Here is a 14,124-nt window from a genome sequence, read left to right as displayed (position 1 = left end):
ATTTAAGATGCACATTAAAATTTAAGTTTGGTACATGCATCTTGCAAATTATTTCACAGGAATAAAGTGAATACATTACTTCTTGCCTCTGCTGGAAGTAGGTGTTCTTGCTGCACGCAGCCACATTTTTTTTCACTTCTTTTCCAGTCTGCAGTGTCTCAGTCTCTCACATATGATCAGTTATTGATCTACATGTGTACCAGTATACAAAGTTCTCTCCAAGTTAGACTTATACAAGGTGTGTATTTCAGACTGAGTCCAGTAGCTGTATAACTTGTTTAGAACTATCATAGAATGACTGTATAATTACTAAATGTCATTACTTCCTTCTCAAGGACATCAGGAAAAAACCACAAAACTTACAACCATTTTTTATTGGTTTGTTTATACCAATCATTACACAGATACAGCTATAAACAAAGAAAAAAAACTGTACATTTGTACTGGTTACCTAAACCCCACTTGTGAATATTGCTACTGCTGGTATGTTCACTTGACAGTTCAAGTTAATGTCCAGTCATTTGCTTCTCAGTATCCTTAAAAGGAATAGTTACCATCAGTATGTTTAACACTGTTATGCATGTCATTAGCTTTGCTAAAAACAGATATATTCCATTTTACCATCCCCACAAATGTACCATTACACACTGCATATAGAAAATCTGAAAACCCTTTTCACAGCAGGTATACAATGTTATTGCAATGCTATCACCAAACAGAGACAAAAGCAATACACGCAATGCACAGGCCTGATAGGGAAAACTCCAGTACTACAGAACAGGTTTATTAAACAGAATGGCTGATTAAGAAAACTGCATGGATACAAGAGATAACATTTATAGAACACAGCTTACAAACATTCTAAAACTTTTTTTTTTCCATTATAAACAATAAACAATGTATAACCCCTTGAATAATTCCTCCCCGTCCCCATACGATACAGGTTACATATATCGTCCCTCATATAGCCTATGGAATGTTAGTCTCTCAGGCAAGCTCTCAGTTGTACAATCATTTCCTGAAAATGACACTCAAGTGTTCTCAATGCCGCAACCTGCTCCACTCCCTCCCCTTTTGAAAAAATAAAAACCACTGACATTTAAAATGACCATAATTTTCCAGAGATGTAAAAATGTGGGATGCAGTGGAACCCCTCTCCAAATGTATTTTTGTTTCTTAAAAAAATGTGTTTCTACAATCAAACTACTAAAAAACCTGCATTTAGAAAATAGTAGATAAAAATATTCCCCTGAATTGTACAAGAAAAGAGGTACAGGGAGCACTGGTAAAAGGATGTGGGAAAGAGATGTTATTCCGCCACCTCGTCTTTCTGTTCAGGTTCTTCCTCTGTAGCTGGTGCCTGAAGGTCAAAACACACACAAGTGTGACACAGGTTGAAAGGAGTTTACGTGAAGAAATACAACAGCTATAACTAGCAATACAAAACAGTGTAACACATAAATTACATGGGCTCCCTGGATTCACAGCACATATGTACGCAACACACCCCCAAATAGTCCGTGTTGTCAAAGTGCTGTGGCAGCCATGTGTCTCCATACACCCACTCACCTCCTCCTCAGTTTTGGCTTCTCCATTCTCTGCGGGGACTTCCTCTTCCTTCTTTTCCTCCTCTGGCTTGGGCTTTTCCACCTCCTTTGCCTTCTTGGGTTTCGCAGGTGCCTTCTGTGAGAAAGGAGAGTAATGCCATTTCACATACACCTGGAAACAGTTAACCTAGCAAAACGGTTTATATCAGCATCATATTATATCAATGCCATATTGCCATTAAAACGTACAAGTGCAGAGGAATGGGCCAACACAACAAGGAACTACTCCAAATGGGCGAAATATTTACCATCCCTCATTCCCACCACACGCACACAAAACGGCAACAACAAACACAAAACAATACAGCAGCATAATAACGATGACAGTATTCCCTACCTTTGGCTTAGGCTCAGATTTTGGGGTAGCGGGTTTCTGCAAAATACAAATGTTTTGTGTGGTCAGGTTTTTTTTATGCAGAGATGTTTTCTGTTCAGAGAAAAAAAAAGCCATGTACTTACATTTATCAACCTCTCAGATCTCCTTTTGGGCTGTGAAAATGGAAAGAGAATGTTGAGTGTTCACATAGAAACATCTTCCCATTTACTATAAACTTTTCTAACTGTGGGACTGAAATGGGTTCCATCATGCTCTTCCTTGGACAGTTTAATAAACTTTCAAGTCAAGATAAGGGACAGCATCTGAGTGACCTGTACATCACATACCTCATTGGCTTCAGTGTCATTGCTGGCCTGGGGAAAGAAAAGAATTTGGTAAGTTCAACAAAACTGTAGAACCTATAGGCGGGAAAGAGTGTAATAGATGGGAGGGGCTCAAAATAACACACCGCAGAGTACCAGTGCAGTTATGTAATCCAAAGGTGGGGGTGGGGTAGGAAAGACAATAGTTATGCACTGTAAAAGAGTTACCGTTTCAACAACTAAGAAAACTTTAGGTTTTTTTGTTTATGAACACGTAATTAGCCCAGTGTACGGTTTATTTTGTATACAATAGGCTCCCAGTGGTTTGTAAATGAGTATTGCAATGCACCGTCTGTACTCAAACCGGAGAGGAGGGAAATTCAGCTCCGCCTCCTCCTACGTACTCATTCACTAGTGGAAAAAATGGGGAATTGCTTAACTTCATGACAGTATCCATCGCTACGTCTATGTATTCCCGCCATTCATTCGAATTTCGAACTCCGAGATCCTCAGCGATCCTCCAAATGGTTAGAGAATATACTAGAATCCTCGGCAACACGAGCGGCGCTGTGATGTCGGAGAATCGCCATTGCATAACGCAAAATTAGCCCCAGCAACAGGGAAAAAACGAGTGAATGCATGCGAACGACTTCGCACAAAACGCCACATTTCAGATAATGTACAGCCCTGTATTAAAATACGTTTAGGAATACCACAGTCATCTATTGCATGTTTGAACAAGCAACCCCGCGAGCAAGTAATGCACTGCAACAACATGTAGCTACGCAGCTAATGTTCTTCTTGCGTACAAGGGCAGCCATGACACACGAAGACTTTCTGCCCTTTTCCAAGAGCCTTGAGGAGTCGTGCAATAGGCTCCATGCGCATCACTGCACGGGACTACAATAATTGCATCAAACGTTTGGTTTACGTCTAACTACCGAATTTGCACATTTAAATATTGCAAACATTGCACAAAATACTGCATTTATCTTAACATCTCATGCATTATGCTTTTTCACCACAGGGTGAAAAATTTCCACAAACTTTAGTTCGGTAGATCGCAGAGCCAAACAACGCAGTGTTACACCCCTTTGTCTGGTCCTATAACTGACCGTAATACATTTGTAAACAACCCCGAAAAGCCACTAAATGGCACGTGTTGTGCACATATTGTTTAAACGTGCAATTTTAAAGAATTTACTTACAAAGAATACACTTACATTTACGAAAAGAAAGATACCTGCACAAAGAGTACAAGCTTGATAAAAGGCGCCAATTTCCAAATGAAAACAGACAGGCACATTTAAATCCCTGACCGCACGAGAAAGTGCAACGAGACCGCGCTTTTAAATGGCTGACCAAACTAAATTGTTGCAAGCTCCAGTAACATATATATTCACTGCAGACTGAAAAAGATATGGTATCAAACGTTAGTGCAAAATATATTATACAAATGTCTGTACATTGAATGAACATAATTACACTTACTTTGTTTCTTTTAGGCATGGCTGTTTTTCTTGTAGGCAATTTTATAAACGGAATGTAACAATCTTTCCGAGCCGACAAGCCGAAAAATACTGACTGTGTTCACTAAAAGATTCAAACAGTACCCTGTATCACAGTGTAGCTAGACGTTAATGTTCCATCGAAACAAAAACTAGCTCAAACCGGATTGGATTCTGTCCCCCCTCCTTCTCCATTCTATTCATTATAGCACCAACCTGACGGGCAACCTACTCTCCGCCCCTTGTTGCCATTGATTGGCCTTAGGACTCGTCAACATATTTTTAAATCATAGCAAGATACCTGTGTGGGTATGTGTATGTGCCAATCAGTCCATTATTTATTTTTCTATCGCATTGGTTTTATGAGAGGGTGGGAAGTCTCTGAATGTGAACTTTTATTTCTAACCACACTAAGTTGTTTATTTCGGTTTTTAAACTAAGATTTGTATGTACTCTCCTAAAGGTTTTTCGAGAAAGTCTCCAAGACAACATGTTGACAGCCCTCTCAGCTGCAAAGGGAATGTGTTCTGTTGACACTACCCACCAAACTACACAGTGAACACGAATACGGTAGTTGCTGCCTCGATACAATCGATTAAAACGTTTTAAAAGACAAATACACTTGCAAGTGTGCAGAAACTGTTAATCGTTGTGCACAAGGTGTAAGGGGGTGTGCTTCCTTCTAGTCTTAGCTAGCTACTACAGTAACAAGGGTGTTGATAACAGGGAAAAAATGGCGGCAGGGTATGCCTGGTTTCTGGTACTGGGATCTGTGCTTTTGTGCAATCTCGTCAAAACGTTATTGCCAACTATTTCTTCTTTTGTAAGTATTTCGCTAAACGTGCGACATCTTAAAACCTTTAAGAAACAACATAACCAAGGTCTTCATTATCTGAACGTAATTAAAACCGTTAATAACGTTCACTTTGCATCATCATTAAGCTACCCGCAGTGTCAATTTTTTTTCCCTCAGGTGCTCCAGACAACGTCTGCGTTGTCGTTTTGTTATCGTATTAATAATATTACCATATTATTGAAACGAGTTCTTATCTAGACGCGATTTTAGCTGTAAGAACGCAGTATGGCCGCATGTCAACGTGGTCGTATTTGGAGCCTTTTGTCTGGTCACTCTCATATTGCTCGTCTGGCTATCCAGCGCACTCCGTTGTGTCCGAAATGTCTTCCCGTCAAAGGTTGCGACCAGTACCCTAATACACTAAATATATATTTAAAAGGACCGTTTAGGGCGCAAAGCACGAAATGAATTAGCTAGCCGAGCCTTTTTAAATTCAGTATGAATGTCTTCGTAGTCTAGCACGATGGCTAGCTCGATACATCTTGAACCCTTGCCAAAAATGTGCAAGTGTACGTACACCGTTGATGGTAGGTGTTTTAATTCACCCAGCACGTACCAGTTCCTTTGCACATTTACAACTACGGAAATTTACTTTTTAAGCAAGCCGAAACATTTGAAAATGCAGGAAAGCAACGTAGGTCCGATAGAACCCACACTCCCCAGAGCAGGAGAACGTGGCGCTGTTTAGTTCCAGATTCGAAGAAGGGGAAGTTTTAACGACCGGCAAGTATAATGATTGTGGTTGGAGTAATGTTTGGTATAGTTTAGAGTCATTTCTGTCAAAGTAAACATGTCTGGAACCCCCTGTAACAGCATATTATACTCATAATCCCCTTATTTATCCTGATAATATGTGACATACGTAGCATAAGTGAATTTACTCATTGGTTTCCAGGACTAACCCTCAGTAACTGAAATCCCCTGTTAAGCCACGTGGATTCAGAGGGTATTTTGACTGAGGGAGTTTGATTTGACCTCTCGTAATTATTTTGGGACCTAAATAAAATAGTACCTTTGAGGTCAAATAATAATAATAATAATTGCACTCTTTAATGACAATGAGTCATGAAAGTCCTTCATGTTTGCAAATTCAGAGTTGAATAATAACCTCTTTTTTCTTTGGACACATCAAATAAAGCTTTCTAAGGTCTTCCAGAAGGATGCAGAACATGAGATGGAGATGAGGACAGAGATCCAAGACATGAAGAAGGAGCTGTCCACCATTAGTATGATGGATGAGTTCGCCAGGTATGCCCGATTGGAGCGCAAGATTAACAAGATGACGGACAAGCTGAAGACCCACGGTAAGAGGGAATCTATAAGCCATTCCTCTGTGTGCATGTTTCAAAATATAACATTTGCATTTGAATAGCATACAAACTAGTCATTGTTTAATTTTATCATTATTACATTTATAGGCCAGTTTCTTCCAGGAACAGATGACAGACATACAGCTTTTAAGTTCCTCATACTGAAGACATATCATTACCTATTATGTGTCAATATATTGTTGTTAAGGGATTTTTAATGCTATTTGGACTTTTTATTGATCAGCTTTTAAAATGCAACCATTTATCGCTAGTAAGGGTAACAGAAAAGGTGAAATGTACATCATCTTTATCCATGTCATTACCATACTATAAATTATTATATAGGATCAGTCCTTATGTTCTACCATTTTTGTTTTTTTTTTTCCTGCTGTTGTGACAATAATGATGCATACTAGCAGTGACTTGTGATTGTGTTTGGTATTTATCCAGCCAATTAGTGAATATAGTTAGGTTTGCTAACTGGATTGGCTAGTTATCTATCGCACTACAGCAGCAAAAATTAGTACTTTAAAGATGCAGGCATGGCTAGATTGTTTAGTCTTGCGCTATTGGGTAAGTGAGCCAGTTTACCATTTTATTACATAATATCCACAATCCAATGGTTATACGGTGCTGTGATTCAATGGTGCAAAATAAGACCCTCTTCACCATAACTTAGCAACGCAGTAAGGGTGAAAAATGGATAATAGTAAAAACGCTAGAATAGAGAGCTATCCACTGGTTCATTAGTCTTAAACAAGTCCCAAGCCTTACATATCAAGTCGGCAAGAACACAACCACACAACACTGTGGAGCCACCCTGCCAATCAATGGCATTTAAACCCTTCCGTCCAGATCTGTGCATCTCTAACTTGTCTTGCATAATTATTAGGTTGGCATTGGTAAAGTTGACTTTATAACATAACAGCAATGCACAGGAGATTAAAGTAACAACTGGCATGATGTCATATAAACAGTGATGTGTCAGAGCATATCTAAACTGGAGGCACACTCATGGAGTGATCATAAATAATTTTCTAAAGACAATGTTTCCTACTATAAACAAACCAATTTTGTAATTTTAATGGATATGTTATAATGTAATGTTTCATATTTAAGAGTACAACAACAATTTCATGGAAATTATCTTGAATTTACATATTGCATTGCATTGCAGAATTTTGTTCAACAAGTCATGTTGCTTGAACTGATAAAATTCAGTGTCTTAATACAATTGAGGATTTTGGCTGTGATCAGGGAACTTGAAATTTACTGGTTTGGACTGCATACATTTTCTTGCAGTTGTTTGCAGTGTTTTCACTTACAAAGTTTCTTCTGAAAGTTTACCGGTTCTGGTTATATCACATTGCATAGTGTAGGACTTGTAAATGTCTTATCAGACATTCACAAAACTGATAGAGGAAGAACGGGGGTCATGCATGTCCTTTCATCGTTTTTGTTAGGGGACATGGTGTACAACCCCAACCGTACCCCACCCTCCACCCACCCTTGCAGTTGCAGTTAAAGGCGGGAAAGCGTATAGGGAACTGAGTGTTCAAACAGCTCTGTCTTTCCATGATTGACTCTACAGATGCCTGTTATGACAAAAAGAGTGGGAGTGGCAGGTGGGTTTCAGATAACAGATCGCGTGTTCACTTGGGGCCCCCAGTGTCACAGCTGCTGTCTGCCGCTGTCCCTCATTTCCAGCTACCGAAGAACAGACACAGGAAGGAAGGGGCTCCACTGTGAACGTGTCATTCAGCACACCATTTCTGTAATACCAACCGCGACCAAATGTCTTCGACACCATTTTCTTTGTAGTAAATGGTGCCATTCAGTGGCTTGCGTGAATGTACAGACGAAACAATGCCAACTGGCCCCTTTGTGAAAGGCGCGAACTTTGCTGATGTAGCATTGCACCGCAGGGAAGATGCCACGTGAAGACAAGTCTTTGTGAAAGTGGTCACACTATAGCCACTGCGTGGCCCCTCTGCGTAACCGAGGAAGATTTTAAGTGTGACTGTGAACTTGTAATGTAAAGTAGACATTGCGTCATTGTGATATATGAGTGGTCAGATTTTAGGTGAGTTGGTATGCTGGTATGAGACCCAGCACATCTAATATATTTTTAAAACTTACTCCAGTAATTTTTTCAAACAAGTGTCTAAACTACAGTGCTGGAACTGAACACTGTATTAAAGATCTAACAAGATTTCACATACTCCACTATCAAAGTCAAAGTCTCAAAACTAACTTGACATCAATCATGAAAATTAAGAAGAGATTAAAAAAGAAGGTTAAACATGGACAATTGCTAGCTCCCCTGAAATGGCTGTTTCAGACTACTTATCACTGGGTCAGAATATTAACTTTGTTCACATGCTTAAATATATCAGACTAGTGTCAAGTAATAGGAAGTGTGGGAGTTTCATTTTCTACATTGTGGATTTACTGCCTTTAACTTAGTACCTCACACTTAGACATATTTGTTGTTTTCTGTTTTTGAAAATCCGAGAGTCTCATGGTTCTGTCACTCCACTCAGACGATGCATCCAGTCTTGTGGTGTAACATACAAAGGGTTATTTCCCAGTGCAGTACATTGACTTAGTGTATGGAGGGAAAATTTCAATTTATTATATTCAAGGAACATTACCAATGTTTTTCTGAAACTTTTAAGAGGAATGTTTCTGCATAGCTAACGACAACCCACACAACTGTGTGACTAGTAAGCTATTTCTCTGTAGACTTTGTTCATTGTGTCCCATGGCATACTTCAGAACCACACCCCCGTCCTACTGGGGCACTTATGCTTGACTCACTTGTATTTTGATGACATTAATGCAGAACTCTGTGATTTAAATAAATCAGTCAGATATTTGTAGCTAAAATAGTTGGTCTGTTTGGTAAAATACACACCACAAGTACCTTTTGCTGCATCACAAGCATCATCTTGCCTTTTCCTGAATCATATTCTAAAGAGTAACCATTGCAGTCACATCAGAAAACTAGGAAATCAAGAGTCACTTTGTATAGAATTAGTTTTTACATTTTGTCTTTGCTGAAAGGGCACCGAATGTGAAAAGAAGGAATAATGAACCAGGCAATGCATCAGATAAACTTATATTATTATTATTTATTATTATTTCACAAATATTTAGATCTGAGAGGGGATTCTGATAGATGTTAAGGAGTAGGGATGGAAATGATGCACATTTCTGACTGTTGATTAGTTGTTGGCTGAGAGAGGTGGTTATATAATTTGTGTTTTATACATTAAATACATATGAGTTTATGTATTTTTTGCAGCATTTTAAACTGCTGTGTGCATTTGTGGGACTGATGCAATTTTAGTATGGTATCAATATGATGGTAAGTGCATTTCTACTCAGGAACACTCAGTAAGCATACCTTTGAGCTCCTCAGCATTCATTCTCATAAAAATATCTGGACTGAAACCAAGCTAAATCCAGATCATGTTTTTTTTTTTTCTTTTTTATTGAATGTACTTCTGATGAGGGATATAACCAGTCTCTTGATTAATCAACCATCAGTCACAAGCATGCATGTCTTCAGTAAAATGTAATCATTGACAAAGCTGCGTTTCAAACTGTTCAAAATTAAAGAGCACCATTAAACATTACTGGGTATTGTTCTAGGAGGGGTGCTGCTTTCTCTCTGATTCTAAACTTTCCAGTTGAAGAGATGATTATATTTTGCGGGACCAGCCTGCTATTTGGAACAACAGGTTTTATACACTACTGCATGTGATTACAGAAGAAAAAACTTTTGTGCTTTGACACAAAACTAACATTGACTTTGATTCAATTCAGCCATGGCTGGTATGTGATTTAGTTCTATGTAATAATCTAATGTGAGGCTTATTCATTTAATTACATTGGTGTATTGTTGCTATGGTAGAAGTTTAACATAATGTATCTCTAAAGTTGGTCTAAACCGGTCAATACGTCCATGTGAGAAGGAGAATGCAGTGCAACTGTTCACAACACGGAAGGACATTGCAGAGAGGTCCAATGTGTGTCTTCCTGAATAGAATTGTGTTTGCTATCATATTGCTACCAGGCCCAAAATTGCATCAGCCCCCCTGCAATTGTAAACCGTGTTACTGTTGGGAAGCTTGCAGGTGTCAGTCCAGGTGTTAGTCAGGAAACTAACCTCTTATTCTTACCTTCGGATTTTGCTAGTGGTTTTGGCAACATGAATGCTTGGTTGATTTCTCAGCGTGGAATGAACATGATTGTGGCTTTAAAATGCCTTTTGTGAGGGGAGAAAGGGAAGCAGTATGTGTGAAAGGGCAAAGGGTATCATTTGGTTATTAATATGGGGTGTTTGATTGAAAAGATTGGATAAGCATAATAAGCTGGAGGCGGATGAAGTTAAGGTCACCTTGATAATGACGCGCTTCCTGTGGCTTGAACAAAGCTTCTTTCAGGTGGGGTGGCTCCTCCCCCGATCTTTTTAGCTCCATACTCACAGCTGTCACTCACTTTCACCTGCTGGTTTTATACTTATTTCACATCAAGGGTGTCTCCGAATCATCTTCAACTGTTTTGTTAGCGTAGATACATTCATCACAGGAGTCTGAGACAATTTCTTCAGTTTTTTTTCCACACATTTAATGTTTTGCAATGGCAAAACTCATAAATGATGTGATGCGAAAAATAATCAGTATTACAATTTACAAGTTTTTTCTCTCACTGAATAGATGGTAGTCAGTGTATTTACGGTGTATAAGTGGTAACCTGTGTTAGATGTTTGACTTAACTAAGCCATTTTTGTTTTTTTCCTCCCAGTCAAATCCAGAACTGCCCAACAAGCCAAAATTAAATGGGTAGTGAACATAGTGTATTATGTTCTCCAGGTAAGTCCCACAATTGTCACATATTTCAACATGTAAATTAACATAAAAGATGTATGGGGAAAGCCTTACTGATATCTTTTGCCATGGGATTATGGTGAGAAGAGTTGTCTTAACATTTCACATCAAAACAAAGCCAAACGCTCCACTGTTTTTAGATTTGGTCTTAGGGCTGCAAGTGACCCCTAGTGCTGTCACACCTCTCATAAATAAATGTAATTATGTGTTTTTAAATGTTAATGCTAATGCTGGAAAATAAGGGATTTATAGGACTCCATGCTTAGGAGTTTGTTTAAAAAAGATGCTACTCTCAGAGCAAGATGCCATTATTTTAATTACAATATCAAATGCATGAATGTTGCTACTATGAAAACAGAAGGACCAGTATCTTACTAGATCCAGTATCCACATGTGATGTTTCAAAGCCAGTGCGTTAAGCACTGATGGCTAATGATATTAGCCTCGATTTCGCCTGTTTCCTGTTTTATCCGCTGTGAGTTTGGTGCAGTTCTGGCTAGTATTCAGCAATGCATGCTGATGTTGTACCTTGGCCTTAGAGATCTTAATGTGCTAGGCTTTAAGATGCAATTTTATCACTGCTGGTCTTAACTAAAACACCACAACTCCTTCTAAGTACTGAACATTACATTTTGTAATCTCAAAATTGATATATGCAAATTTCTCAATTAAATTAAATGGCCAGGTGCCTGTCTATAGTTCACAAATTTTTGGCAACTGTTAAGGTACAAATATTGATTAAGTAAGATCATTGTGAAATTTTCTCTCTGAGTTCATTTTGTAAAATGCTTTGTGATTGTGAGTACATAGCAAATTGTGGTTGTTTAATTTTTCCCGGTTTTAATATGCTAGTCACCAGACAACAGTTAATATGTGGATAAAAAGGTGGAAAACCTGATAAGCAGTGTTGTAGATACAAATGTTGAGTATAAACCACAGCTAATTACAGAGAGCATGTAATGATTTTTGTCATAGGTCAACATTATCTAAAAGTAAGAATCAGAAGTTATTTCTGCTTTTAATGATTACGGGTGAAGTAATGTAGAACAGAAAATAAACACAGACAAAGGTAAGGTGTTTCAGCCAGTAACTGACAATGGGGGTCACTTATTCATTTCACATGGTTGGAAAGGCCTTTTGTGTTATTCCCAAAAGCCTGTGCATAATCGAACGTACTCCTACCATAGAACACATCTTTGTACTAGGTAAGCTTGTACCCATAAGGCTAGCATTATTGATACATTTTTGGAGTGGGAAGTCATATTTCAAAGTAGCTTTATGGCTTTTTTTGCACAGTGAGCGTTTTGTGTCAGTTCGTACTACAGAACTGCATAATAATAATACTTTAAAAGGAAAAAAAAGCAGTTCTTTCTTACCAGTTGTCCCACCCTACTATCATTTCAAAAATAGGACGAGTGTCCTTCTTTGCCACTTGTGTGTCTCATTTCATTGGTTGTGCCAAGACATGAGATGGGAAGAGAGACTGGTGTGCTCTGTTGCTAGGCGGCTCTGATGATCTCGCTGATTTGGAAGTATTACGCCGACCCAGTGACGGTTCTGCCCAGTAAGTGGATTGCCCCTCTGGAGCGGCTGGTAGCTTTCCCATCTGGAGTGGCAGGTAAGCCCTGATTATGCTGAGTGGGCCAAAGGCCTCACCCTCATATGGAGTAGGGAACGTTTTAGGACTGCACATTTGCATACCACAAAAAAGATGTATATTTGAGCGATGCGTACGGAAAAATGCTTATCTTTCCACTAGACTGACCTCATTTTGTGTAGTTCTCATACTGTTGAGTCCTCAAGCTAAAGCTGAATGAGAATTTCTTAAAAATGTATGTTGTGTTTTCATGCTTTCAAAGCTTAATATAAATACCTCAACTAAAGGAGTGTGAACATGACATTTTCATCTGTAGGGTTGTTTAAGGCAGTAGCTATCTGTGTCCTCACTGTCTCTGCCCAGTAGCAATATGTACAGACTATCTGCAGATCAGACACTGATAAGCCCTTGCATCTGCACATCAAACTCTTTTGTGTTTTGTGTCATTCGGAATGCCATATTGGTTTAATTATTTCGCTTGATGAGTGATTATCAAAGAATCAGCAGGTGTGAGTCCCTTGGAGAGTCAGATTACTTCAGGAGAAGTGTATATCTCACATTCTAAAGAACCTTTTCATATCGTAGTAATGGCAGTGTCTTTGTTTCAGGTGGTGTTGGAATCACAACCTGGCTGGTAGTTTGCAACAAGGTGGTGGCAATCGCTCTCCAGGCTGTTGGCTGAGGAAAGTGGTTGATAAGGCCCTGATTTCCAATAAATTTGGAACCAAGAACCAAGTAACGCCAGTATCCGGTTGGTACTGAGCAGCCTCACTCCTGTTTATGTTTACAAAGTCTTCTTATTAAGCATTGGCCTTAAGTTAACTGTGTGTTCTGTTTGTATTACGCAGAGTTGAAATGTTGAAAAGTTGTTACAGCATACATGGGTTATTAAAAATTCATTTCATAGGAATTTCAGTTAATCTAACAAGGGTTAACAGGCACTGACCAAAAGCAGAGTACCTTTTGAAAGGTATGTAAGGCAATCTGCCCAGAAAGAGACTGATGAATGAAAAATGAAAGACCTTTCTTGAGTTTGGTCGAAGGTTGGTCAGAGGTTGGTCAAACTTTATTACGTAAAGTTTACCAGTAAAGTAGCTGCTACCAAGGGTCATGTAAGTCCCTGTGTGGGTTTTGATTTAGTGAAAGATTACGGTAGAAAGGAAACAGATTTTTTTTTTTTTTACCATTTTTGGGAAGCTGTTTCAGTGTTTTATTTCCTTATTTAATTTATGTAATGTCTTCCTCTTATGAGCAAAAATGTGTGAATCGACAAGCTTGGAAACAAGGGAAGAGATGCTGCAACTCTTCAGTAAATCAGAACGTGGCACTGTAAAAGACTATAATTCTACAATGTCCCATCTTAATTGTACATGTGTTTCTTGAGATTGTCTTGGAAGCCATTTCAGAGTGACGTCTTGTGATTGATATACAAATAAACACATCAAAAAGTCTCCTGGCATGTCCTTTTTTAAGGTATAGTAGCCTAAGGCGCAAATGTGTTAGCAGTTGTTTTGGGAGCCACTTGCACCCTGAAAAAAATAGTATTCCAGCAGCAAATCTTGATCATAGAATGACTTGTCTTGTCATAACTGCTTGAGGCTTTTGTGAAAGTCCAGTAAAATGAATATCAGTACGAGTGTCTTAATCTGTACTCATTAGAGACTGGTAGAGAGAGAGTATTTGGTGCAAATATATTCAGTAACAGGCACAGT

At 38.7% G+C, this 14,124-nt stretch overlaps 2 protein-coding genes across 2 annotated transcripts; one reads left to right on the top strand and one right to left on the bottom strand.

The window, feature by feature from the left end:
* Positions 1–427: 427 nt before the first annotated feature.
* LOC118775337 (non-histone chromosomal protein HMG-17-like) lies at positions 428–3,949 on the bottom strand. The gene is made up of 6 exons (XM_036525214.1): positions 3,738–3,949; positions 2,271–2,297; positions 2,067–2,096; positions 1,945–1,980; positions 1,570–1,683; positions 428–1,360 (listed from the first exon to the last, which is right to left on the bottom strand). The coding sequence occupies exons 1-6, from the start codon at positions 3,753–3,755 to the stop codon at positions 1,310–1,312; spliced, it is 276 nt and encodes a 91-aa protein (XP_036381107.1). The 5' UTR covers positions 3,756–3,949; the 3' UTR covers positions 428–1,309.
* Positions 3,950–4,413: 464 nt separating this feature from the next.
* On the top strand, positions 4,414–13,844 carry get1 (guided entry of tail-anchored proteins factor 1). Its single transcript, XM_036525556.1, has 5 exons — positions 4,414–4,577; positions 5,749–5,914; positions 10,733–10,800; positions 12,319–12,433; positions 13,021–13,844. Exons 1-5 carry the CDS (start codon positions 4,488–4,490, stop codon positions 13,092–13,094), a joined length of 513 nt encoding a protein of 170 aa, XP_036381449.1. The 5' UTR covers positions 4,414–4,487; the 3' UTR covers positions 13,095–13,844.
* Positions 13,845–14,124: the final 280 nt, after the last annotated feature.

The sequence above is a fragment of the Megalops cyprinoides genome, chromosome 3 (genome assembly GCF_013368585.1).
Source record: "Megalops cyprinoides isolate fMegCyp1 chromosome 3, fMegCyp1.pri, whole genome shotgun sequence".
Lineage (NCBI taxonomy): Eukaryota > Metazoa > Chordata > Actinopteri > Elopiformes > Megalopidae > Megalops > Megalops cyprinoides.
Note: the sequence above shows the minus strand (reverse complement) of the source record. Positions and strands in the feature narration are given on the sequence as shown.

What these genes read in the sequence shown, in the direction of transcription:
- get1 (XM_036525556.1), top strand. Translation starts at nt 4,488, where the DNA reads ATGGCGGCAGGGTATGCCTGGTTTCTGGTACTGGGATCTGTGCTTTTG. An exon ending in TGCCAACTATTTCTTCTTTT is followed by an intron (nt 4,578 to 5,748) that starts GTAAGTATTTCG and finishes CATCAAATAAAG; the next exon opens with CTTTCTAAGGTCTTCCAGAA. An exon ending in GGACAAGCTGAAGACCCACG is followed by an intron (nt 5,915 to 10,732) that starts GTAAGAGGGAAT and finishes TTTTCCTCCCAG; the next exon opens with TCAAATCCAGAACTGCCCAA.
- LOC118775337 (XM_036525214.1), bottom strand. An exon ending in GATCTGAGAGGTTGATAAAT is followed by an intron (nt 1,981 to 2,066) that starts GTAAGTACATGG and finishes TGTATTTTGCAG; the next exon opens with AAACCCGCTACCCCAAAATC. An exon ending in AATCTGAGCCTAAGCCAAAG is followed by an intron (nt 1,684 to 1,944) that starts GTAGGGAATACT and finishes CCTTTCTCACAG; the next exon opens with AAGGCACCTGCGAAACCCAA.